Consider the following 27846-nt stretch of genomic DNA (forward strand, 5'->3'; position numbering starts at 1 on the left):
GTTTCGTCCCCACAAGTAATAGCGAAGCGCTTCCACAGCCCACTTAATTGCCAAGCATTCTTTCTCAATTGTAGAATAATTGCGTTCCCTAGGAAGTAATTTCCTACTCAAATATGTGATTGGATGTTCTTCTCCATCAAAATTTGTGACAGGACTGCCCACACCAAATGCACTTGCGTCTGTTTGCAAGATAAAATCTTTTGTGAAATCCGGGTTCCTTAGAACCGGGTAAGAAGACAATGCTTTTTTTAAATCGTTGAAAGAACGTTCAAATTTTCTGTCCACAGGACAGGTCGGTTTTTCTGCCTCTAGTAAGTTCTGTAAGAGGAGCAGCTCTATGTGCAAAATTTGGAATGAATTTTCTGTAGTAACCAGCGAGTCCCAGAAAGGCGCGTACTTGTTTCTGTGTCTCAGGTCTCGGGTAAACAAGCATTTCTTCTATTTTCCTTAATTGTGGCCTAAGTAAACCCTTGCCCATAGAATAGCCTAAGTAATGAGTCTCGGACATGCCTAGTTTACATTTCTTAGGGTTAGCAGTAAGGCCAGCGTGTCTCAAGCTTTCAAGAACGGCTTGAAGCCGCTCTAAGTGTGTTTTCCAATCATTGCTAAAAATCACGACATCGTCAAGATATGCCCCAGCATATTCAGAGTGAGGACGTAGGATCTGATCCATCATACGCTGAAAAGTTAGAGGTGCCCCGTGAAGACCAAACGGGAGTCTTGTAAATTCATAGAGTCCGTCAGGAGTCGCAAATGCCGTTTTCTCACAACTGCTAGCCTCTAAAGGCACCTGCCAATAGCCTTCGTGAGATCTAGCGTGGAGATATAGCTCGCCTGACCCAGTTTTTCCAACAGTTCATCGACACGGGGCATGGGATAAGCATCGAATTTAGAGACCTTATTCAAGCGTCTGAAATCGATACAGAACCAACCGAACCGTCTTGCTTTGGGACTAATACGACTGGGCTGCACCAGTCACTTTTACTTTCACGAATTACACCCAGTGTCAGCATCTTTTTTACCTCTTCGCGCACAATATTTCGCGCTTCCGGTATCCGGAACGGCCGCATCTGTACGCGAACATCAGGTGCAGTGGTAATTTTATGTTTTGTAATGTTAGTCTTGCCTGGTAAATCTGAAAAGACATCAGTGTTCCGTTCTATCAAAGATAACAGTTCTGTCTTTTGCGTGTCAGTAAGATCGTTACCAATGGTAACATCGGACTGAGAAACAGCAGCCATTCCTTCAAGAGGTTAATGTGTAAAATCTGGAATGGTTTGCGCCGGCCGGGTATTCTAACCTTGTAATTTACTGGACTCATACGCTCCTCAATAATGGCGGGGCCCTGCCATTTAGCTAAGAATTTGTGTGGATCCGAGGGAACCAGTACCAAAACACGATCGCCAGGTTTGAACTCACGGAGCTTGCTGCCTATCGTAAAGACGCTTCTGAGTTTCCTGTTCTCGTTGTTGGTGTTCCACAGCAATAGAGGAAAGCATAGAAATTCTGTCTTGCAACGAAATTAGTCGATCTGCAAAGCTTGGACCCTTAGCTGCTCTCTCGTTTCCTATCCATTCCTCACGCATCACATCCAGGATGCCTCGCGCCGCCGAATAACAACTCGAAGGGACTCAAGCCAGTGGACGCCTGTGGTGATTCTCGCACGCGTACAAAACAAACGGTAGGACAGTGTTCCATGTTGTGGGATCATTATGAGCAACTCGCCTGATCATCTGTTTCAATGTTTTGTTAAATCGCCGGTTAAACCATTCGTTTGAGGATGGTAAACAGTAGTACTCAATTTCTTAATAGCAAAGCTGTCACACAATTGTTTCATCACGCGAGAAGTGAAAGGTGTGCCCTGATCAGTTAAGATTTCTCTAGGGATACCAATACGAGTAAAAGTTTCACATAGTGCTTTAGCTACAGCCGAAGAGTTGGCCTTTTTCAGCGATCATTTCTGGATATCGTGTCGCATAATCAACCAACACCAGCAAATATTGGTACCCATCCTTAGTCTTAGGTAATGGTCCCACAATATCTAATCCCACACGCTGAAAGGGAACTTCCAATATGGGCATAGGACAAAGGGGAGCCGAGGAGGCTTATAAGCAGAGACGATCTGGCAGTCTGGACATGAAGTACAAAATCGTTCAACATCTTTTCCCATATTAAGCCAATAAAATCGTTTTGATAACCGGTCTCTAGTTTTGTCGGCACCGAGGTGCCCCAAGATGTGTGAATGTGCCAGATGCAAAACAGTTTCCCTATGTGCTTCAGGTACCACCAGTTGTTCAATAAATTCCCCCTTCAAATGATCTGAGATCACTCTGAAAAGGCAACCGTCCTTTTCTATAAAGTGTGGGGTTTTCACACCCCCGGAATTACGCTCTTGGTAATAAGAGTCATTAGCAGGGCGAGCCTGTTTAAATGCATATTCTAATGAGCTATCAGTATGCTGCAAACGCACAAAATCTGATTGTTCGTTAACACTCGGTTTGTGTTCGAGGCGTTTGCAATCTGGGAAGATGTAGAAGGAGCAGCCCATTCTGGAAGATTGTCGGGGGTGACCTCCTCCGTCTCGCTGGAGAGATCTGGTTCAATATCTAAGTTGGGCTCTAGATTTTCCCGGCCGCTACCAGTTCTTCGTCTTGGATTTCTTCTTCTTCTCCCCCCCCACCAAGTTCATTAGTGGACTGGACTACTGGTCCCTTACATTTATTAATCAGTTTCGAAAAAGGGCATTTCTCCGTCCTATGAGTAATGGCCAAGGGCACGAGTCCAAACGGCAGACCAAACCTTAAAGTGGCGCCCTATAAGTTAAAGGAAGAAGTAAAGTCTGATAATCTTTAACATCACCATGTACACAGCGTATTTTTACAGTCTCACAGTCTCTAAGGCATTGTTCATTAAGACAGTCTCGTCTCACAATACAAAGGTCACTTCCCGAATCTAACAATGCTGAGATTTCTTTGTGTCCCAATTTCACCGGGATCAACAAGCCATCTTTTCCATCCGGACATGTAATAGTTGAGCAACAAATCTCGGCCAGTCCAATCCCCATTGAATGAGCTGGAGACAAGCGACAATCTCTTGCCAAATGGCCGAGCTGATCACATCGGAAACATCTACGGTCGGCTCCGTTTCGGAAATATCCTCTGCGACGTCCACGTCGGCGTGCTCTGTAGCCTCCACGGTCTTGTCGACCGCTGTTGCCGCTGTCTCCCCAGAAACAGGCGTCCCATCTACGACTGGATTTCCGGGTCCTACCTGACCCCATTAGATTTTCAGGTCCTGCAGCTTGTCGATCGAGCGCGAGAATGTCCTGGACGTTCGTTCACAGGTTGCGAAGCAGCACGAAATCCACCGCTCTTTCTCCAAGTGGACTGTGAACCCTCTAATCGCCTGGACATAATCGTTAATGATTTAATATCATGGCGTAGAAATTCATCTCGAAGAACTTCAGGTATGCCGGCCAGTAATATATTCACGACAACTGTTTCCATTACGTCTCCTTCAAGCCAACAGTGCACTTTATGTATCAAATCTTGAATTTGCGCGGATTGGGTCATCCATGTTTAGTTTCCAGTCTTTAAGTGCAAATGTTTTAGACTTCTGAAATAAGTCTTGGCGGCATCCATCTGTGCAACCACTCCTGGTACCACTTGTCACGCTTGGGTCACAGATTTGCACAGAGACACAGAAGGTCGTAGAAAAAAAAGAAGGATTTTTATTCAGACACCGCAAACACATGAGCTTAAACGTGCTCCATGACAAGTCAGATATAACAGTTCCGCTAGGAGCAGAGAGAGATAAAAGCAAACAATCAATTCCCAAACTGACAGGCGCTGCAAGGCTTATAAGTCGGCGGAGTACCGCGAGGCTTGTATTACGCGTTATAGTGCAAGGATAAGGAGCAATGTGTAGTCAGTGTTTCAGGGTTTGTGGTTTTCCCAGGGCGTCTGTCTCTATTTGGGGTGCGATCAGCCCTCCAGCTCACAATATATATATATATATATATATATATATATATATATATATATATATGTATACACACACTATGTATACTTTATACATAAAATGTAAGTTGTCGTACCTTGCATAACTGAATAACCTTTATGTCACAATAACAATTCAATACATTTATGGTCACTACAGTATTTGGATTTAATAATCATCATGTGGGAAAAGGCTGACTCGCATAAATAAGTAGTGCCGAATAATGCAGTCAAGGAGCTTTTGAATTCACTGAGTGAAAAATGACGGGTGTCTGATTAACTGCGATTTTAGTTCCCTCTCCTTTCTCTTTCTCAGATTGCTTTTTGGAAGGACATCAGTTTCGTAGTTTTTGTGAACAATTCAAAAATGTCTTTCCACATTTTCCTTCTTTGGAATAGCAATGATAGATTGACAGATCAGACAAACGCACTTCGATTGTGACATTGTGAGAAAAAAATCATCTTCCAATTCCACATCCAGCCCATACTCTCTCTAAACATTTTTTTTAAATCCATTCTTTAGTCGATATAAATTGGGAGGCTAACTAGATCACAGCCGGAGTTTTGCAGTAGCTCGAGCGTTTGATCGTGCGTGTGGGATGACCAGTGTGTTAGAAGAGAAGAGATCTCAGACTGGCCGCCCTGTATGTCAATCAAGTGGCAAATGCCATAGTGTGGATATATGATAGACTAACGTTTCAAATTTTTTTTTTTTTTGAATGCAACGCGATCTACCTGCACTCCCTTTCTGATCTACCGGTTGATGGCGATTGACGCATTGAGCACCCCTGTTTCTAGAGTATATGTTCAAAGAATGTTCTGCACTTGTAACGTGGTTAAAAAAACCTTTCCTTACTTGCTAGAAAGTTTTGGATTTACAATTACTCCAATTCCTGTAATTGCTTTATTTATAGTAACACCAGATGGGACAACTATCTGTTAAAAACAGTCTACTGTAATGTCTTATACTATAATGCACACCTGTTACCTTAGCTTAATCAGTTGGAAGAATCCTATTAGACCCTCCATAACTCAGTGGAAACAGTGAATCTTATTTTGCTTATTTTTCACTGTAATACTGGCACAGAAAATATAATCAGGTCATAACAATGTGAAGGTCACACCCAGAAAGGCAATGATCATAAAGCTGAACCCAATAAAAAAAAAACAAAGTTTTGAAAACCTATAGCCAAAAATGTCAGAACTACAATGGTATTTAGTAAAGCACTAGAGAAATGTTTTTACATTAATCCCACAATATTGGGCAATTATCAGCCTGTGCCTCTGACTTTTAATATTGAGTCACAAGAAACGATTTCTGGGGACATGCCCCTAGCTTTCGATGGAACACAAAATGGAAGCATCCACTAAAAGACGAAATGCTGTTCTGGGAGACAACAAATATAATAATAAAAATACATTACAAGTTTACAAAAAAACTAAATCACAAAATGAAACTAAAACTAACAATGGATTGATTCAAACCTAATAAAATAAATTAAAGGTCTTACACAAAAATACATTAAGCCCACAATGAAAATTAACAAAGGCACAAGAATCTACTATATCAAATCATAAAGACTTTTGAGAGGCTGCTTTTGGAGTCCTCTAGAGCTAGACCAACTGCACTCACTGTAGCTTGCCTACTGGACAAAGATTGTAGTGGAGTATGCAATTATCTATTTGCTCCACAAGGCTTATTCTCACCTAGACAATGCTGGCAACACTGTGGGGATTATATTTTTTGGTTTCTCCAGCACCTTCAATACCATCCAGCTATCCATGTTACACTTATGTGGTGTGTTGGTAAGGGGGATGTGACAGAGTATAGTAGTCAGGTGGAGAACTTTGTTTCTTGGTACAGAAAGAATTATCTGCATCTTAATATCGGCAAAACCAAGGAACTGCTTATTGACTTTCAATGCACTAAAAAGCCTCTATATCTGGTCACTATTCAGGGAACAGATGTAGAGTTGGTGGATTCCTACAAGTTCTCCAGTGTCCACATCGATGACAGGTTGGACTGGTCTTGTAAAACAGAGGAACTACATAAGAAAGGGAGGAGCAGCCTCTTTTTCTTAGGAGACTGCATTCCTTTATCGTAGATAGTAATATCCTTCACAACTTCTACAACTCTCTGATAGCCAGTAGGATTTTCTATATTTGGTTGGTAACATCACTTCTACAGAGGCCCACCAAATTAGCAAACTGATCAAAAGGGCAGACTTGGTTATGTGACATACTCTGCTCCCACTGAAGATAGCAGCGAAAGAGAGAATTAAAACAAAATTGAGTCCCATTATGAACAATGCTGAATATCTTCTCTCTGACACACTAACACTGAGGACTTTCAGCCAACAAATTATTCAGCACAAGTGTGTCAAGAAACGCTACTGGGGCTTCTTTATACCAAAAGCAATACATCTGTATAATGCCTCACTATAACTGTGACAGCCAAATCAGAACTTTTATGGTGTGTATCTATCTACAGCGCCCTCCACAATTATTGGCACCCCTGGTTAAGATGTGTTCTTAAACTTCTACTCAATTCTTTTTTTCCCAAAAAATATAGGCTCACAACACAAAAAGAGAAAAATCCAACCTTTAACTGAAGTAAATTTATTCATTGGGAAAAAAATCCTACATAAAGAAATAATTTTTTTACTTGAAATAATGTGTGCCACAATTATTGGCATCCCTAACAATTCCTATAAAATAAATGTAATTGAAGCATTTTAGTAAGTTCTAGTTTAGTTTTTAAAGTTGATCAGAGTAAATTGGAACTTTTAATTAGTAATTAATGACTTCCTGTGTCCCTGGGGTATAAATATGATGTGACACAGAGTCCTATTGCTCTTAGCCACTCTTCAACATAGGAAAGACAAGAGAACATGCTGTTCAAGTAAGGCAGATGTGTGTTGACCTTCATAAGTCAGGTAATGGCTACAAGAAAATAGCTACTCGCCTAAACCTGCCTGTATGTACAGTCAGATGAATAATAAAGAAGTGTAAAACACGCACAGTGAGGAGAAGTAAAAAATTCTTCAAAGCTTACTGTTAGAGAACTGCACCAAAGAGTGGTATCTCGGTGGGGGGGTCACAAAGTCTCCATGACAACCATAAGACGCTATCTCTATGCCAACAAGCTGTTTGCGAGACATGCAAGGAAAAAGCCTTTTCTCACCTACAATCACAAACCTAAACGTCTGGAGTTTGCTAAATGGTGCTGGGGCTTCAACTGGGACCGTGCGCTTTGGTCAGATGAGACTAAAATTGAGCTTTTTGGCAACAAACATTCTAAGTGGGTCTGGCATGAATCCAAGAATGAGTATGTGGAAAAGCACCTCATGCCCACTGTAAAGTATGGTGGAGGATCTGTGATGCTGTTGGGCTGTTTCTCTTCCAAAGGACCTGGGAACCTTCTTAGGGCGCATTGCATCATGAACTCCTTGAAATACCAGGACATTTTAAATTAAAATCTGGTGGCCTTTTCCAGAAAGCTGAAGATGGGTCGTCATTAAGTCTTCCAACAGGACCCTAAACATATGACAAAAACTACACAAAAATGGTTCAGCAGACACAAAATCAAGCTCCTCTCATGGCCAACTCAGTCCCAAGACCTCAACACCATTGAAAACCTGTGGGGTGAGCTGAAGAGGAGAGGACCCAGGACTCTGGACGATCTACAAAAATTGTGCAAAGAGGAAAGGTCAAAAATCCCTGTCTCTGTATTCTCCAAACTTGTGAAACGTTATATGAGAAGATTAAGTGTTGTCTTGTTGGCAAAAGGGGGATGTATGAAATATTAACAGTAGTGGTACCAGTAATTGTGGCACACATGATTTCATATAAAAAATGCACTTCTTAATGTGGAATTTTTTTCTCAGTGAATGAATGTACTTCAATTAAAGGTTGGATTTTTCTCTTTTTTGTGTTGTCAGTCTATATTTTTTGGGACAAAAAAAAAATATTAGAAGCCTAAGAACACATCTTAACCAGGGGTCCCAATAATTGTGGAGGACGCTGTATCTATCTATCTATCTGAAGAGCTTCTGTAAAAAGCCAGATTCCCCCCCGTGGACAAATAAAGTTCTGTCTGTCTGTCTAACTATCCATCATCAGTACAACTTGTACAGCATTTCTTTACACTTATAATGTCCAGTAGTTGTGTTTAAAGCAGTTTTCCATTCATCACCTTCCATTACTAGATTATTTACACTTCTAAGGTCAAGTTTTGTAAAAAATAGTTAAACCAGTTACTTTATGTAACAGGTAATAAAGTGGAACAATGTAACTGTTTTTACTTTTATTTGGTTTAGCTCTCTACATGATGGACCAGGCAACAGTTCTACAGAACAATCTTATTTCCTATGTGAGGGAACTCTTGGGACTTTTGCTTGCTAAAGATATCTCCATACTCCTATTTGTAACTGGGCTGGGATTCAAAGGAGGAAGAAGAAACAACAGGTGAAGATAATTTTGAAGGCAATTAGAAAAACAATTGGAACCCCAAGCTTCTAATTCTTTAGATAGCCAATTAATTCTTAGATTATGCTTTTTTAACAGGATATTAATGGACGAGTACTTTGAATGGCGAAGTAGGTGATTTGCTCAATATGTAAAATTCTCACCTGCATAATAGCCATACACCTGTTGGATTTCCTTCAGATGATAAATTGATAATGAGCTAGCTATTATATTAGTTTTTTTACAGAACATTTACAAAAATACTGAGAATAATAAAATAATAATATAAATGCATACGCCAAGTATACGTTAATGTCTAGACAGACAAAACTACACAATATATTCCGATTAAGCCATCTTAATACAATTGGGGGTTTCAGGGCACAACAGAAATCCCAGTAGCACAGTGTGCAAGCCAGAAAACAGTCCTGAACAGGGTGTGATTGCCAGGCCCACTCACATTTGGGCCAGTCTAAAATTGCCAGTTAACCCAGTCTACATGCCTTTGTGGATTTGGGAAGAAAGACAGAGTACCTTGAAAAAAAAACACAAAGACATTGGGAGAATGTGCAATCTGTACATGGGCAATGCATGAGCAAAAGATTCACTTCAACAATGCTGGGTCCCATGCTGCAGCAGTGCTAATCACTGTGCTAGCACACTGCCCACAAAGAATATCAAAAAGGTAAATACACACCTCAGAAAATATTTCTGTTTTTAAACAAAACATGTTCAGCTGCATTGGAGAATATATATATAATGACTGAACAAAGTGTCTATTGATAAATTGCCATAATATTGCTTTCTGCCTAAATTTGGTGCACTAAACCCAACAGTTCTTGTGTTACACAAACTTGGCAGTTTCTAAAATTACATGTCTCTGGCCAGCACTTTAGACCCAGCTCTGCTATATTCTTTCCTCCCTCTGCTACAAGAATATTTTTAAGTGGAAACTACACATGTTCAAATATATAAAGTTACATTTGTTTCAAATAGAAAATAAGTCAAAACTGAACTAAATGTATACGTTTGAGTAAACTTTTGTGCAGCTGTCAAACAGTATCTTTACCTTTCAATTGTACTGACAAATGTTTTCCTCACAAGTTTTACATAATAATATGCTGCCAGAAACATTTTTATGTAATATTTAAGCAATTCATGAACATCGAAAAATAAATAAGAATTGAAGAAGACTGTCCTTTTAAAATATACCATATTTTTGACAAGTAAAGCTATAAGTGTAAGCCTAGCCAATTGTCCTGTTCCTCAAACCTTTCACTCAATTTTTCGTTTCCCGAATAGCTAAATCTTTCAAGTCATTTTCCCGTCATCAATTACTACTGTGCAGAGCTGCGTAAACGTTTTTGTTCAATTACAGTATTAAACGAAGCATTTAGTGGTGACAGGAAGCCATCTATAAATCAATGGGTTAAATCAATAAATCTGATAAAGCGCTCGTTCAGAAAAAGCTGCAAACAGCAGAATATACAATCACAGTAAGACCACACTGATCAATATTTAATTTAAATTTGTTAATTCCTATTTAAATTACTGTAGCCCATGATTTTAAAGTGTAACGAAAAACAGTAATTAACGAGACTATAAAAGTGTACAACCATGAAATGGAATAACAGAAAACCCAGTGCATAAAAACAAGATGCATCATTAAAACGCTGAAATGTTTGTGTACATCCACTACTCACTACTCACTTCTATAAACACACAAAAACACACACTAATTTGTTGAAAAGCTACGTCATATTGTGACAAAGATATGTCAAGTGCAAAACTTTGAAAAAAGGTAGCGGTATAAATGTATAGCTGACGCAGAACAGCAAATCCACTGCTCACAGGATTATGTATATGGACAAAATACCTGGTCGTAAGGACTTTTTTCCAGTATTTCAGAACAGAGGTCGGAACAAGTCTGAAATTTCCGTCTTCTAAAATAGCTCCAAGCCAAAAAAAGCGGATCCATATCTAATACCATTCTTCAAAAATTAAATTATATATATAAATTAACCATACGTATGCAACAACAGAAGATCGAGAAGATATAACGTCACACTACATTCGGCAGTGGCGTCCTGTCACCACCAGCAACGAAGGTTAGGGTCCTTAAAAGAATTAGGGGACTGTGAATTTGCCTGGATAATGATATCTTTACAGCAAAGAAATGTTGTGTTTTGATGAGAAAAAAATCCAAGATATCATCTAATATATTTATTTACACTTTGAAATCTCTCAACATTATACTTTTGTTTTGAATGAAAGCGTTGTTTTTAAATTTTATAAAGGCGAAAATAGTAGTTGCACTCATGTCTCAATTCTAAAACCTTAAGCTTCTTTTAATGGATTCATCTATAAGAATGATTATCTTCCACTTTATCATAGTGTTTCGAATATATGAATATATTGTTGTAAAAATATTTTGTGGTTTAGGTGTTAACGTTAAATATTGAGCAATTAAGAAAGAAAACAAATTAAAAATGTGTTTGTTACAGGACATTTTAAAGAACATTTTAACTTTATACCACGAATTTAGATTTATTTGATACGAATATTTTATTTCAATACATGTATAAATAAAAATATTACTGCAATTACATCGTTCTATTCAATAAATAAGAATATATCTCTGATTAGATCTGCTGTTCTCAAACCCGATCGTTTTAATGCTTATCTGTAGGTTTTCATTTCTTCTTTAACGTGAAAACGCGATCCTAGGCGAGAAATGCTATGACCAAAGTCACAAAACTTTCTAAATCACAATCATCGAAGTGTGTTTTTCTTATTACAGAATCCAAGTTAGAATAAACCATTTATTTAAACTCATTAATGATTCTGAAATTGTTTGGAATGAAAACCTAAAAAAGAGAACAGTTTGAGAACGGCACAGATAGACAGATGGATAGATAATATGAACCACGAATTCGCGAGTGGAGTTTTTTTTTTAATATGACGTAAGGGGTGGAAATGTTTTTGTGGATGTAAAGTGCATGCGATTTATTTTCTGTCTAATAATCTAATTCTAACTTTACGCTTCTCAGTGTTTTGTAAACACGTGGGAAACATCCTTTATGAGTCTGTTCCGCAATATACCTAAATACTGCACCTTTCGTTATCCTTTATTATAATAATATATGCTATGTAAGCAATGCTTACACAAATGCGTACGGGGATTATACACTAATACTCGTGTGAATCATTTTGTAAATTCTTAGAGACGCTTTCATTATATGCATACTGCCTTATGCATTTATTTTTTTAAATAGATTCAGATTTTAGACACATCTTCATACAAGGGCAAAACAAGCATTATGTCTATTACAGCTATGTGTAATCGCTCGGAGTTTACTACAAGGTTAACGTTTTTAACATAATAACGTGTGGTTTATAATAGCATTAACAAGGAGAGCACCAAGGAGATTCAACTATTTGAAAAGCAAAATAACGACCGTGCCTATAAGAAATTCAGTAACATATAACTTTAAAAATATTTTATTTTTGCATTAGTAATGTAATGTATGGATATGATATGATTAAATCTTTTTTCAGGGAAAACTGATACACAATGAAGCATGATCTGCATTTGCAAATGCTGTAAGTGTACACATTATGGTTTTTTTTTTATAAAATGGTGCACTCTTTTTCACTGTTACTTGTTTTAGAGTTAGAGGATGTCGCGATGTCGCACTATAGCTTATATTCAGGTCAGTCACTTGAAGAGTGTTTACAAAATTCAGATCCGCGTGAAAAGCAGATTCCCGGTAGTGTTTGAAAGCTTTACGCATGCGCATAAAGCACATCTAATCTGATTTTTACAGGCTCTGAATTTTTCATAACTGTACCCGCATTATTATAGCATATATACGTGTGAGACAGAATCTCTAAAGATACCTGCTCAAAGGTGTCTGTTTTATTTCCAGATATAATTGCACCTCTGCAGTATAAATAAGAGGAAACTTACTGTTGTCATAATATTTACTAAAAAACGTTTATTGGCCATGAAAGCAAAGTATCGGTATCATCTATGTACAATATGAGACTTTTTTGCGATAATCGCAGTATGTTATGTTCACATTTTCATCCTAAATTTCCTAACTTTCACTGTAATCCTAATAATATGAACTTTATGCTAGTTCCTGTTTTAATGTAGATGATAAGCAGAGAAATCAATTTAATCTCTCTTGATAAATATATAAAACAAAACAAAGTATTCCCTTTTTGTAGAAGAAACGTGAAAATAAAAGCGGGCCAATGCGTTTTAACTACAGGATTTAGATTGTCCGTTTCAACAGATGTGAGACTATACCACTTTTATTAATTAATTCGACAGTGTTCATACATCAGATAGAGCAAAAGACAAATGAATTTAAAATATAGAAATTTACCTTTGGAATTCACCTATTAGTATATACCTTTTAAAATATTCCATCTTCATTATACCACACACCTGCACAAATACGCAGCTATGAATCAAGTCGCAATAGCTTCAGCCTCTTCACAAAACAGCCTTTCAAAACATACTGACGACTGGCAACGAAGAATACAACATTAAATCACCAGTTTACAGCGTTACTTCTAAGAACGTATTGTGGATCTGTGGCAAACTGAGTCACCTTCACCCATATTTTACTGATCACACGGTGACTGACTCGACAGTGGGAGACGTGAGATGTCCAAGGCTAAGGCTAAGGTGTTGAAAATCGCTCTCTTTTAAACAGAGAGTGCAGGCGCACGGGGCGGAGAGCTGTGGACATGTCCCAGTACTGAACAACGTACATAATGAAGTGTCTATAATGGAAACGTGAATTTTTCTTTTACTTGGGGTCGCATGAAGACAAGTCCAATGGCCGTGCTTTTGGATATCGTTAAAGACAAAAACGTGTGCATTTTAATGATACGTAAGGTTCAGCACCGGGACCCAGGGTGACCACCCCAGTTGCCTTCTGGCAAAGGAGGGAGCTGCAAAGACTTGTCTAAAACACTATCTTCTTCGTGTGAGTGAGTAAGGGATTACTCATAAGTATCATACCGCCCAGAGTGGCTTCCTGCCTCTAAGTCAGATGCTGTCAATACAGGCTCCAGCACCACGCAAGTCTGTAATTCGGGAAATGTAAGCATTAGTTATTGTAAACCGAGCTGTTTAATATTCCGTTAAATACGGTATATTTGATATTATTTACAAGCATAATTTGTGTAAAATGGCCATTTATTTCACAATAAGCAAGAAATGAAGTTGTATGAAGTAACAAAAAAAAACGTAATTTGAACAATATCATCGCCAAACAACAAACCGCCTATTACCAACATCTGTCACAGTTTGTTCCTGCTTCCATTACACAATAGCAAGATTAAAACTGTCTTTTATGCAGGCAATTACTATGGAAAATATTCATCCAAATTAAAGAGTTAACATTCTTGAAAACGTCACGATGTTATCTCCTTTAAATCTGACTCACAACATTCTACATCTCTCGCACGCTTCAGAGTTACGCACGTGTGTGTCAGAGCTCACTAGTGCGTGCTCTTAGCAGCAGCGGAGATTATGGACTGGAATGACAATCCTGTATCTCCGTAAAAAGTCAGTCTCAGTACTAGTAAAGCATTTCGTTGGGTAGCGCGGACGTCAATCCGAGCCAGACGAAGGGGGCGGGCTGTCCTGCGGAGTACGACGAGAGCTCGCTGGTGATTGGACTTGACAGCTGCTGGAGACTGTCTCGAGCAGAGCGGCGCTTCTCAGGTCGTGGCCGGCTGCAGCGTGTGTAGGAGGTGGCGTAACGCGAGTGCTTGGTGCGGGAATGCAAGATGCGCTAACCGTGTTCCACCGGAGCAAAGCAGAAAATTAAGAAGAAGCAAACGGGCTGCACACCTCGTGGGACAGGAATTGCACGTCTTAGTAAATTAATGCAGCGCTTGCAAACTGCAGATTATATTGACAAGAGACTAATAAGGATTTGGAGAAAAAGAGCTATAGAGCCGCATAATATCAAAATTGGGTATTGGAGGAAAAACCCAACACCTAGAAATTACATACAAGGATAGAGTTGCAACAGGGCAAAAATAATTGAATAAGACATGGCTGACAGAACAGCTCCAAATTGTCACTTGCGGCTAGAGTGGGTTTATGGATATCGAGGGCATCAGTGTCGCAACAACCTGTACTACACCGCGGCAAAGGAAATAGTGTATTTCGTCGCCGGGGTTGGAGTAGTTTATAATACCAGGGAACATAAGCAGAAATTTTACCTTGGGCACAACGATGACATAATCAGGTAAGTGTGTTACTTAAGTCTTCTGGCGAATTCTTATACATGTGCTGTGGAATTTTGAAAGTGCTTTTTGATGTTCGGCTGCGGGATGAGCGCTTACCTGCGCCGCAAGGTTAACGGTTGGGTAGCAAGACACCTGTATGCTTCTTTCTCTGCGCTCGGTTTGGTTAAGCGACACATCTATCGGGTGGAGGGAGGGGGTTGCCCAATCATGGTAAGTGTGTCACACACACTCTCACGCGGAGCACTCACACACAGCCGGGCGCACTCTCACGTTGACACGCTAGGAAGCCAAGAAGATAGCCGTGCATTCTTTAAAGTGCCTTATTTCAATTTGGAAATTAAAAATGAAAATTCGGTTGCATCCTTATTACTTTTATCATTCCATTCCACTACTTTTTATTGGACATTTTCCTATATATATGTTGTCCATTCTCTTCAAATATTCTTTTTTCGAAGGCGCAGTATTTGCTGTTGTAATGACTGTTATTCCTATTTTTAATTTAACAGTTAAATGCGTTTTCGTGCATTTTACGTATTACATAAAATGCATTATATTTTCAAGCTTTGCATTTATTCCGGTATGTATTCATCTAGTTTAAGGTTATTAATTGCCACTAGCTATTTCGTATTTTAGTATATTAGACTGACTCCGTTATCTAAGAGTACTTAAGATGCAATATCTTAGTACATAATATTTTTGCAGTTAGAGCATAGGTAGCTCAAGTGACTTGCTCAGGGTCACACATTGGTCTTGAACAGGCAACTGAAGTGTTTAAATTTTAGTGCCTTGTCAACGGCTTTTCGAAGCTGATGTCAACTTTGTCACCCTCTCGTGTTCTCTGAGCCCGGCAGAATGAAAAATACTACTTTAAAAAGGATTGATCTAAATGGGTTTATTTACCCATATGTCGAAAAATAATTCGATTGGGAAGAGAAAACTGTCGTGGGGAACATGGACTGCTTCTGTAGGTAGAATATTAACAATTAGACACAATGTATAATAAAAGGGTAATTTTGAATCAAGTAGAGAAAGCTGCAGATTTGTTAAGAAAATGTAAAGGCTGGTAAACATAAAGGCTGATAAAACATGTTTTAGCCTAATGTTGGATCTTGAGGAATGAGAGTAGGGTTAAGAAAGTATATATATATATATATATATATATATATATATATTAAGAGATGAAATTCTGAAAAAAATAACTCAGTATGTATGTTAGGTATGTAGAGTGTTGCAGAATATGTATTATGGAAACATACAAATACATATGCTTCCCTTATACATATTCTGCCTTGTAGGACCCTGTACGAGACACATTACAGAAGGTGAGATTCTTAACAGTGAGAGACTAATCAGGCTAATGGTGACAGGACAGGGATTTTTACTAAGATCTAACTGATTAATGCTGATTCAGTAACCTTAAGAGCAAACTGGAATTAGTTTGTTGAAATAAAATGGTAAAGGCAGACATAAGACCCATGACTCTTGTGTAGAGACATTGACCAATATACAGTAACTATTACATTCTAGCCAGCTGCGTAATAAATATTGACCAAGTTAGGTGAGACATAATTCCTTTGTTTTAACAAACTACATATAATGTTCTTATTTTTCCAGAGCAATCATAATTTGTGTGTTTTTCATTTTTTAAAAAGTATTTAAAATTAGATGATAATAAAAATCGGAAGGAGTTATTGTGTAAACACTGACCCCCCAACATGACCATCTTCTAAGTCTTCTAAACCTACTGGATTCATTCAAGCCTGCTTCAGTCCAGGGATAATCTCAGATGGAAATATTTCTTAGTATTATTTAATATTCTTTATAAAAATATTAATTTTTTAAATTTTCACATCTTATTAGGTAAGGTGTTTGTGTTCAATGCGCATAGTTATGGGTTCTCTCCCTAATGTTGATGATACTATGTTAGTTATTTACTTAATGTGTAACAGTTAGAAGTGTAATATTGTGCATGTACAACTATGTTCATTAAAATTGAGAGGTATTTAAATAAAACATAATATATAAAAGAACTAATAATTTAACAATCATAAAAAATTATACATTTCACTGACATATAGGCCATAATTTGGTAACTAATGATATCAAACATTTAAAGGACACATTTCACATCTATGTTTTTGTTCATTATAAACCCTTTCCAGGTATCCTTTCACATATAAAATGCCATTAGCACTTTGCTCCTCTTGTTAATGAAATGGCTCTGATGGCCTTGACAGTCTATAATAGACACTGTTTCTAGCTGCAGATGTCTTGCTTTTATTTAGATATCTTTTTGTTTTATTTGGCACCTGAAGGTTTGAGAAAACAAAAGTAACAAAGTAAACATAGTTAATGTACTCAGTGTAATGGATCTTTCTTTCTTTCTTTCTTTGAAACATGATTTAACATTATGATAAAAAACACTACATTTCAGTGCAGTTTTACTTGCCGATAGTCTGTTGTCGCCAAGAATTTATAGATGCTGAACATGATTTGTTTTTCTAATTGTGTTTTATGTTTATTGGTGATTCTGTGATTTAAACAAAGAGTTTTAAACATCCATCCTTTTGGATTCCTATTTAGCCCAATTCACGGGCTAACCCCTACTTTCTCTTCTGTTCTTTTTCCGGTTTTCTGTGGTGGCGATCTGCACCTCCACCACCTAATCAAAGCACCGTGATGTCCTTACATTGATGGATTAAAGGCCAGAAGTCCACATGACCATCATCATTATTCTTCCATGAGAACCCTGAATACAATCAGGAATGACTGAGGTCATTTATGTTAGGTAGAATGCCTAGAGGGGGCTGGGTGGTCTCATGGCCTGGAACCCCTGCAGATTTTATTTTTTTCTCCAGCTGTCTGGATTTGTTTTGTTTTTTCTGTCCTCCCTGGCCATCGGACCTTACTTTTATTCTATGTTAATTATCCATCCATCCAATTTCCAACCCGCTATATCCTAACTACAGGGTCACGGGGGTCTGCCGGGGTCTTCCAGTCCCAGCCAATACAGGGCACAAGGCAGGAAACAAACCCTGGGCAGGGTGCCAGCCCACCGCAGGGTGCACACACCCACACACCAAGCACACACTAAGGACCATTTAGAATCACCAATGCACCTAACCTGTATGTCTTTGGACTGTGGGAGGAAACCGGAGCACCGGAGGAAACGCACACAGAACAAGGGAGAACATGCAAACTCCACGCAGGGAGGACCCGAGAAGCGAACCCTGGTCTCCTAACTGCGAGGCAGCAGTGCTACTCACTGCTCCACCATGCCTTTCTTCATCATATAAAGCATTTTGAGCTACATTGTATGAAAATGTGCTATATAAATAAATGTTGTTGTTGTTGTTGTGTGATTTCAAATAAAGTTAAATAATTATAAAAGATTAATTTTGCAAGATAAATTGGTACAGATCGATTTAATAAAACTAGGACTGCATATAGAATTTTTTTGCAAAAAGAGGGACCACCAACTGAGGTATATTGCACTGTGTTAAGTAAATAAATTGATAATTTGAATTTATTCAAGCTGTACTAGCCTTTATTAGTTTGAGGGTATTTACCTTCCTATTAAAGTGTCATTTTTAAGTTATTATGTTTTCAGTTACTAAACCCAATGTACATTTCAATAATTTCTTATCAAGATGTACCGTGCCATTTTCTAAGCCAGCCTAATCCTGTACAGGGTTGCAGGGTTCTGGATCTTATCCCAAAAGCATAGGGCTCAAGGTAGGCACAGTCTCCTGGATTGGCTGGTATTCCATCAGAGGGGAATGGAGCGGAACACATGGGCCAGTTTAGTATTGCCAATCCACTTAACCTGCATGTCTTTGGACGGTGGGAGGAAACTGCCCCTTATCAAAATATATACAGTAACTGTAATTCTAAAAAGTATTATTTGACTTTAAAATTTAATTATTGTGAGTGATAGGAGACCAGAGTTTGTGTTTCAGGTTCTCCCTCTGTGGACATTTCAACTTCTCCCTGTATCTGTGTAGGTTTCCTCCCACAGTCCAAAGACATGCAGTTAGATGGGTGATGCTAATTTTGCCCTTATGTGTGTGTGTTGTGTGCAGGAGTGTGTTCATCCTATGATGGACTGGTGCCCTGTCCAGGGGATTGTTCCTGCTTTTTGCCCTATGCTTGCTGGATTAGGCTCCATCCCCCTGTGGTCCTGGTTAGGATTAAACAGGCTTAGAAAATGGCATGGTATGGCACTGTGAGTGAGAGCCAAGTGTTATGCAGCATAATTGTACTTAGCTGGTAAATACAAAGTAGGGAATACACAATTAGCATGTACACTGCTTTAAAAAATATTATGTCTGTGGTGAAAACAGAGCTAGACTTATCCTGAAAAGTACAATTAAAAAGTACTGATCAGAAGATTAAGGGTGAGAAAAAAGAATGGTCAAAGTACAAGGTCAAGGCAAGGTCTAAGACACAAAGTCAAAAATAATCAAAAGTAATAAATAAAATGAGAGACAAAAAGTTCAGATCTGTTTACTCCAAAGAGTTGGGATACAGAAAGGTGACAACCTTTGGCTCCTAGCATGAGCAGGAACTTCACCATTTCTCTAAAGTTTGGAACTCTTTGAAGAATATTGTGGTTCTCGTGAGTAGGGATTCCAGAGTCCTCTGAAGATTACTGTGGGGATATTTGTAGACCTTCCTTGATGTTAGGAGAAAATCTCATGAAAAGCCTTTTATGTAAATCCCAGGAGTTTAATGGCTGTCTGTGTCAGAGTTGATTGAGCTCAGAGTTGAGAAAAAAAAGAAACAGCTTCTAGAAAGTATCTATGTTTGCTCATGTTCCTTTGGTCATATGTCATTGTTGATGCTAGGAGGAGATGGAGATACTTGCTGGTAAACTGAAAGTTACATTTGAAGGAATAATTACAACTTTACCACCATGGTAAACTGTGGCATCTGCAGAATTGCTGCCATTATATTGATTTGTTGCCTAATGTCAAAACCACCTCAACCCTCCCATGTGAACAAGACCCAGAGATACTCGTTCACTTGAGGCAGCTGAAGAAAAAAAAGTTAATCTTTTTGGGCAGAGGGCCAGGACCTAAGGTTTTAATGTGAAATTGTCATCCCAGCCACATCACAGTCAGCTGCAGACCATTCCAATGCAGATGGGCATTCACAGTCTAGAAAGGCTAGTGGACATCACTAAACAAAGAAATGGAGCTGCCACGGTATTGCTCTCTTTTGATTCAGAAAAAAAAAACGACATAGCTAAATGCAGTCACTGTACTTGTTCAAGGCATTTACTTATACTTTAAATTGATCAACCTTTTATACATCAGCCTGGAAATTTTTGTTTGTGTAAATAATATATTTTCTGATTTCTTCCTTTTAGAACCTTGAACTTGACAGCAGTGTTCTTTATTTCTCTGATTTTATTTACAATACAATACAGTTTATTTTTGTATAGCCCAAAATCGCACAGGAAGTGCCGCAATGGGCTTTAACAGGCCCTGCCTTTTGACAGCCCCCCAGCCTTGACTCTCTGAGAAGACAAGGAAAAACTCCCAATAAAACCTTGTAGGGAAAAATGGAAGAAACCTTGGGAAAGGCAGTTCAAAGAGAGACCCCTTTCCAGGTAGGTTGGGCGTGCAGTGGGTGTCAAAAGTAGGGGGTCAATACAATACAATATACACAACAGAACAATTCCTTAAGACAGCATAATAATAAAAAATTTAGAAGTACGGTTTAACAGTAGATGATGTGACATAATTAGGTTTGGATATTTTTAGAGTCCTGGAGACCTCATCCATCTAGCTGCCTCCCCATTTGGCCATGCCACGGCTGAAACGTTGCTCCGATGAAAGGACCCCTCTTTCTCATGATTCCTGTGATCCTCCATCAGGGATGACTTTACCATAGGCAGGCACACAACTTGGCAGGTGGGCCGTGGCACCAATGCCACATTTGGGTACCGAGAAAAGAAACAGAATAGGTGAGGGTTAGTATTCAAATATAATTATCATGTTACTTATGTTATAGTGCTAATGACTAACAACAGAGATGCAGTATGTACAGTTAATCAGCACTTCACAATGCCTTTTGACCTCTCACCAATTGCTTGTGTAAATAACTAGAATCTGTAGGAGAAATAATTCAGCAACAAGTATTCGTTTACACTGATTATATATTCCTGGCACATACCCATTGCAGTTATATGTACAAAACGTATGGATGCATTTTCTAAAATTTTTAAGGTTTAACATTCATTTGAATAACACTTTTACTTCAGCTTTAATTTGATCATTTCTTGAATCAATGTTACACAATTGAAATGCTTAATTCAAATTGATGGAATATGTTAAAAATACCTTACAAACTGGTAATGTCTTCATTTTATTTTATTTTTTTAAGTATATTTTAATTTTATTGAATTTTTAAAAATCAAATAACACTCCATACACATAACTCGAGTTTTACAAAAAGAAAAAGGTTCGAAACAAATCAACCTCCACCTCTGAGAAAGAGAGCTAGGCCAGCAGTGTAAAACTTTATGCTAGTAAAGACAAATGAATAGATAAAATAATAAATTAATAAAGATAAATGGAGTAAAAGAAGGGAGAGAACCTGCTTCCTCACTTTAAATGCTTATTCGAAAATGTTATTGATTAGATCCTGCCAGATTTTGAATAAGTTTTGTATAGATCCTCTGATTTTTTCCAGTGTCAAATAGTATATAACATCAGTTACCCACTTACTTAGAATAGGTGAGTTAGGATTCTTCCAATTGAGCAAGATAAGTCTACGTGCCAATAGTGTAGTAAAGGCTATTACAGTTTGTTTGTCCCTCTCCACTTTAAGCCCATCTGGAAGTACAACAAACACAGCTGTTGGTTGATTAGGAGGGATTGTGACACCAAGGCTGTCTGAAAGGCAGTTAATGATTTTGGTCCAAAATTATGTTAATTTGTTGGAGGCCCAAAACATGTGACCCAGTGAGGCCGGAGCTTGATTGCAGCGTTCGCAGGTTGGATCTTGCCCTGGAAACATTTTGGACACTTTTAAACGAGAGAGATGCGCTCATTATATAATTTTAAGTTGAATAATTCTATGCTTTGCACATATGGACCTTGAGTGAATTATGTGCATTGCTACTTTCCACTCCTTTTCTGAAATATTGAGTAAAATATCCTTTTCCCACTTTTCTATTGAATCTTTGAAAGGGAGGGACTGTAAAATAGTTTTATATATTACAGAAATGCTTTCTGAGTCCTTGAGACTGAGCAATATTTTTTCCGGTATATTGGTAGGTGGGAGGTGAGGAAAATTGGACAGGTTCTGTTTAACAAAGTTTCTAATTTGGAGGTAGTGAAAGAAATGTGTTGCTGGTAAGTTAAATTTGGAGTGTAATTGTTCGTAGGATGCAAAAACAGTTGTCTATGTACAGATCTCTAAGTGATTTAATACCGGATGTTTTCCAGGATTTAAAAACTGCGCAAGTTTGAGAGGGTGGGAAAAGGTGGTTCTTGTACAGAGGTGCCACAGATAAAAGCTTCTCTATCTTAAATTACTTCCTAAATTGGTTCCATATTTTTACTGAGTGAAGCACAATTGGGTTGTTAGTATATTGGCGATAACTTGTATTTATAGGGGTACAAAGCAAGGAATATAAAGAAGTACTACAGAATTTTATTTCCATTACGGACCAAGCCTGTGTGTGTTCATCTGTTTCTGTCTATGTCCAGGTTTTTATTGTTTGTATGTTTGCTGCCCAGTAATAAAACTGAAAGTTAGGTAGCTAAGGTCTTTGTAGGGTTGCCCTTTAGATACGTGGATGTTTTGAATTCCAAATAAATTAGGTTATGGTCGAGTGTAATCTCTCTCTATATAAAAGAAAATCCTGGAATGTAAAAGCTAGGCGACGAGACGTGATCTTCTTGGAAGTTCTCAAAAGACATTTTAAAGACCCGCGAGACAAAAAGACTGACAACGGAGCGTCTTGCAGGGCCATGGAAGATAAGATTCTTGCAAAACACACCCTTCTTATCAAATAGGACCACAGACAGCCAGCAAAACATTCACTCATGTGAAGTCACGTGGCACACACAGATCCTGTGCCTTTTGCAAAGATGAAAGAGCAGCGCAGAGCAAAGACACCCAAGGCGTGATACATACAGTATGCAGAGAAAGTTACAGAATGTGAAAACAGTAACAGGCGAAAGTATTGTAGCGTCCCAGCCCAGCTGAAGCCTTTTTTGGTTTAAGTGACTGTTAGGTCCACTCGAGGGAGGGCAAAGTACAGCACGACATAATGATAGCTGGGTGCTGATTGATGCGGTAAGGGGGAGGCGAGACTTGTGGGAGGAGGGGTTGAAGAGGGTGCTAAAAAGTTGTGTTTGGGGTTACACAGTCGGCGGTTGTTAAAGTAGAACTTTTGTGCCACTTTATTACGTCAGTCGCCACAGTATCAAAAAGAAAGATAGCACAGATCGCACTGACTAAAAACAAAAGGAAATTAGTTTAAGTCAGGGAATTTCAAAAACGGGGTTTAACTCAAATGCATCTATTGGGTACTTTGCAAAAAAAATATTACCTGCTGATGATGTGGATCGTCTTGTCTGTGCTGAAATTCCAAACAGAGAAACCTATCCTAAATTATGGTACAAAGTCATTAAACACAAGTCTCATAGAACTCATTTAAAAGATTCAGCATAGTGGGACATGAAAGATTCCAAATATTGTTTTTACAGAAGTTCTGAAATAAAAGTGAAACTAATGAAATAGCAACGGGAGGGCAGAGTACAGAACGGAAGACTGATAGCTGGGTACTGATTGATGCAGTAAGGGGGATGCGAGGCCCGTGGGAGGAGGGGTTGGAGAAGGTGCTAGAAAGTTGTGTTTGGGGTGCGCATTCGGCGATTGTTAAAGTAGTACTTTTGTGCCATTTTATTACGTTAGTCGCCACAGTATCAAAAAAAAAGATAGCACAGATCGCATTGACACAAACAAAAGAAAAATTAGTTTAAGTCAGAGAATTTTAAAAACGGGCTTTATCTCACATGCATTTATTGGTTACTTTGCAAAAAAAAAAAATATTAACTGCTGATGATATGGATCATTTTGTCTGTGCTGAAATTCCAAACAGAGAAACCTATCCTAAATTATGGTACAAAGTCATTAAACACAAGTCTCACAGACCTCATTTAAAAGATTCAGCATAGTGGGACACGAAAGATTACAAATATTGTTTTTACAGAAGTTCTGAAATAAAAGTGAAACTAATGAAGTAGCAACAATTCAAAGAAAAAAAAATCTTACAAGTGTGTATGCGGAAAAACAAACAAGGGGGTTGGCGAGTGAAGCCCCCTAGTTTCTTAAAAAATGATCTATTGATGTATATTGGAATGTTTTGAAATAAAAAGAGAAGCTTAGGAAGGATATTCATCTTAACAATGTTAATTCCTCCAGCTAAAGTGAGATGAATGGTTGACCATCTATGCAAGTCTTGCTTAATTTTTTCCATACAGATGGCAAAATTTTGTTGATAAAGAGCTTTATGTTTACTTGTGATGTTTACCCCTAGGTATTTAAACTGATCTGCAATGATAAAAGGGAAGGTGTCCAATCTAATATTGTATGCTTGAGAATTCATTGGGAAGAGCACACTTTTATTCAAATTGATTCTGAGACCAGAAATCTTTTCAAATTCTGTTAGTGCCGTTAGGACTGCAGGCACAGTATTTTGTGGGTCTGATATATACAGTACCATATCATCTGCATATAGAGAAACTTTCTGTTCCAGTCCTTCTCTGACAATCCCCTTTATCTCAATAGCATTTCAACAGTGAATTGTGAGTGGCTCAATGGCGATTGCAAAAAGCAGTGGTGATAAGGGGCATCCTTGTCTGGTACCACACAGTAGTTTAAAGTAGTCTGAATTGATGTTGTTAATACAAACTGAAGCTTCTAGGTTGGTATACAGTAATTTGATCCATGCACAAATGTTCGGGCCAAACCCAAATTTCTCTAATGTAGTGAAAAAGTAGTTTCATTCAACCATGTCAAATGCTTTTTCTGCATCCAATGATAATAATATCTCCGGGGTGTTTGACTTTGTTGGTGAGTATATTACATAAAGCAGGCGTCGGAGATTGGAAGCTAAGTGTCTGCCTTTGATAAATCCAGTTTGGTCTTGTGATATTACCGAAGGCAGCACTTTCTCCATCCTTCTAGCTAGGACATTGGAGAGTAACTTAACATCATTATTCAGAAGTGAGATTGGTCTATACGATGCACATTTTAATAACTCCTTATTTTGTTTGCGAAAAGACAGTAATTAATGCTTGGCGAAAAGTTTGAGGTATAATTTTAATTTCTCTAGCTTCTGTAAATGTTGCTAATACAGTATAAGGGGAGCTAGCTGAGTTGAGAAGTTCTTATAAATTTCGGCAGGTTAGCCATCAGGACCTGCTGGTTTCCCACTCTGCAGTGAGTTTATAGCATCTAGTAATTCTGATAGTGCCAGAGGTTTATTCAGTTCCTCTACCCTAAGAGTATCTATTTGTGATATCTGTAATGCATCTAGAAATGCCTTAGATTTGTGTCTTGTATTCTTTAACCTTAGTAGAGTATAAAGAATTATAGTAGTCTCTAAATGTTTGCATTATATTTTTATGGTCAATCACATAGTCCAAAGACATGCAGGTTAGGTGGATTGGTGATTCTAAATTGTCCCTAGTGTGTGCCCGGGGTTTGTTTCCTGCTTTTTCCTATGAAGCGTCTCACTTGTACACTTGGTATGTTCTTGATCTATTCAAGTAATTTAATTGATTAGCTCTGATACCTTCTTGGTTTCCAATTTATTTTTGTGAGAAAGATATGAGATAATCTGTCCTCTTAAGAAGGCCTTCAGGGTTTCCCAGAGTGTTCCTGCAGAAACCACTGAGGGTGTATTTCACTCTAAAAAAAATTTGTTTGCTTGGATATAAATTCTGTACAGTTCTTCTCTGCTAATTAAAGTGGATTACGAAGCCATCTGCAAAATGAGTATGTGAGGCATAGTGATTTTAGCTCCAAAATCAAGAGATCATGGCCAGATATATCAATAGCGTCGTGCTTACAAGATTTAATTTTAGGCAAGAAGTTGTTGTCTACAAAGAAATAATCAATTCTTGAGTAGCAATGATGTACTGGTGAGTGGAAGGAATATGCTCTTGAGCTTGGGTGTAGAAATCTCCAGGGGTCAGATAAGATGTGGTCAGTTACAAACTGTGTAATTGTCTTTGAAGTGTTAAATGTCATCACCCCTGTGGCATGAGACCTATCTAGGTCTGGATTTTAAACACAATTGAAATTCCCCAGCCATTTTAATTTTATGGGTGTTTACATTGGGAATGGATGCAAATACATTTTGCATGAATTCCCTATCATCGACACTGGGTGCATAAATATTTATTACAGTGACTTTACAGTTGAATAAATTACTTATGACAAACACGTATCTCCCCTCAGGATCAGATACTACATCTGATACTGCAAATAATACTGTTCTGTGTATAGGAATTCCCACACCTCTAGTTTTTTTGTAAAGCTGGAATGGAATATTTGGCAAGTCCAGTCTTTGTGCAGCTGAAACTGATCCTTGCTTAATAAGTGGGTCTCCTGTAAAAATCCTATTTTAACGTTTAGACCTGTTAGGTGAGAGAATACTTTCTCTTTAATTCATGATTTAGGCCTTTAACATCCCAGCTCACAAAGTTAACTGTCTAGTCTTTGAGACATTGCTTCTGAGCTTGTATTGTCATTTTTAAGTCTTAACTGAAAATAAGACAGCTTTAACCTTAATTTCCAATTTTCCCAGGAGTTATTGCCCTGAAGGCTATTGTTACGTTGGCATTTATAATTACAAGGATTAAAAAGATTGATTAGAGATAGCGTTCTCTCTTTTTTTCTCTCCCTAGTCCCCCCAACCCCGACTTTTTGCCTCCCCACGTGAGGCTTTACTCCACTTCCCAAAGTCCCAGCCCTCTGACATACCTGGAGTCAGAGCACGTCCATAACAAAACAAGCCTCCCAGAAGCGGCGTATGAGGGATAAAACTGAGATATCTATTGCCAATACAGTCCACTTACTATAAGCTTAAAATCTAATCTTCAGCAATCTTGAGATAGTAAAATAGTAAGCCCAGGGAATGGTATTTAAATGTGGCATTGGATAAGTATAGTAAACCATAATACGATAATAACAATAAACCAAGGTAATGATGTTAAACAGTCTCCTTTAGAAGAGTTAAAAAAAAAGAAAAAGAAAATAAAAGAATATATATACACAATACACATATACACATATAAATCGCATATAATTGTAATTAAAGCATAAACAAAAAGTGTCAGAGAAGTTAAAAGGATGTATAATTACAGTACCAGTATCATTGCAAGCGGATCAAACAACCGGCAAGATCTTCTTTGCCATGCCATGACAGGATGTGACTCACGATCGTATTTCAAAAAAGTGTTGGAATCAGCTTTCTTAACACTTTTTCTGATTCCTCCGTAGTGGTAAAGATGTAATGCTTGTCTTGAATATCCACTTTCACTTTGGCAGGGTACAAGTGGCTGTATCTGATCTCAGCTTTCCGTAAGCGCTGTTTAATGTTGTAAAAAGCTGCATGCTTAGCAGCTGTTGAGGATGAGAAATGAGGGAAAATGTGAATATGGTTATTTTCAAATTTAATCTGTTGTTTCTGTCTGAGATGTGACAGTACATGTAATTTAAATTGTAATTTCTCAAAGTGCACGATAAGACTCCTAGGTTTAGAGGTATTTGATCCCCGCATGTGGTAAGCTGCTGCTATTTCAGTGTCAGATTTACAGTCCTCTCCAGTTATTTTAGAGAATAGCTCAGCTATGAATTTCACTGGGTTTGGACTTTCATGATTCTCTGGGAGACCTTCGATTCTAATATTATTCCTTCTGCATCCATCTTCCAGTGCAGCAAGTTTGTCTCTGAGATTTTTGCATTTGGAATTTGCAGCCGTTGCTTTCCCGACCGCAGTAGGTGCCAGATGTTCAGCTGTTTGAATTCGAGTCGTGAATGTTCGCTTAACGTGTTTCAACTGATTGCCAAG

At 38.2% G+C, this 27846-nt stretch overlaps 2 protein-coding genes across 12 annotated transcripts in view; one reads left to right on the forward strand and one right to left on the reverse strand.

The window, feature by feature from the left end:
- ttc8 (tetratricopeptide repeat domain 8) overlaps positions 1–10559 on the reverse strand; it is a 50083-nt gene extending 39524 nt beyond the window's left edge. The window contains exon 1 of the mRNA XM_039741855.1: positions 10342–10559. Coding sequence (XP_039597789.1) covers positions 10342–10455 — 114 coding nt within the window. The 5' untranslated portion in view covers positions 10456–10559. The remainder of the gene's footprint in view (positions 1–10341) is intronic.
- Positions 10560–14149: 3590 nt separating this feature from the next.
- eml5 (EMAP like 5) overlaps positions 14150–27846 on the forward strand; it is a 311453-nt gene continuing 297756 nt past the window's right edge. For 6 of the 11 annotated variants that reach the window (XR_005631401.1, XM_039742327.1, XM_039742326.1 and 3 more), the window contains exon 1: positions 14150–14743. Coding sequence is in view for 10 of the 11 variants with exons in the window: in XM_039742327.1 (XP_039598261.1) it covers positions 14547–14743 (197 nt within the window). In the remaining variant the exon portion in view is untranslated. The remainder of the gene's footprint in view (positions 14744–27846) is intronic. The other 5 variants (XM_039742320.1, XM_039742322.1, XM_039742321.1 and 2 more) reach the window with 1 other exon arrangement.

Source organism: Polypterus senegalus, chromosome 18 (assembly GCF_016835505.1).
Source record: "Polypterus senegalus isolate Bchr_013 chromosome 18, ASM1683550v1, whole genome shotgun sequence".
Classification (NCBI taxonomy): domain Eukaryota; kingdom Metazoa; phylum Chordata; class Cladistia; order Polypteriformes; family Polypteridae; genus Polypterus; species Polypterus senegalus.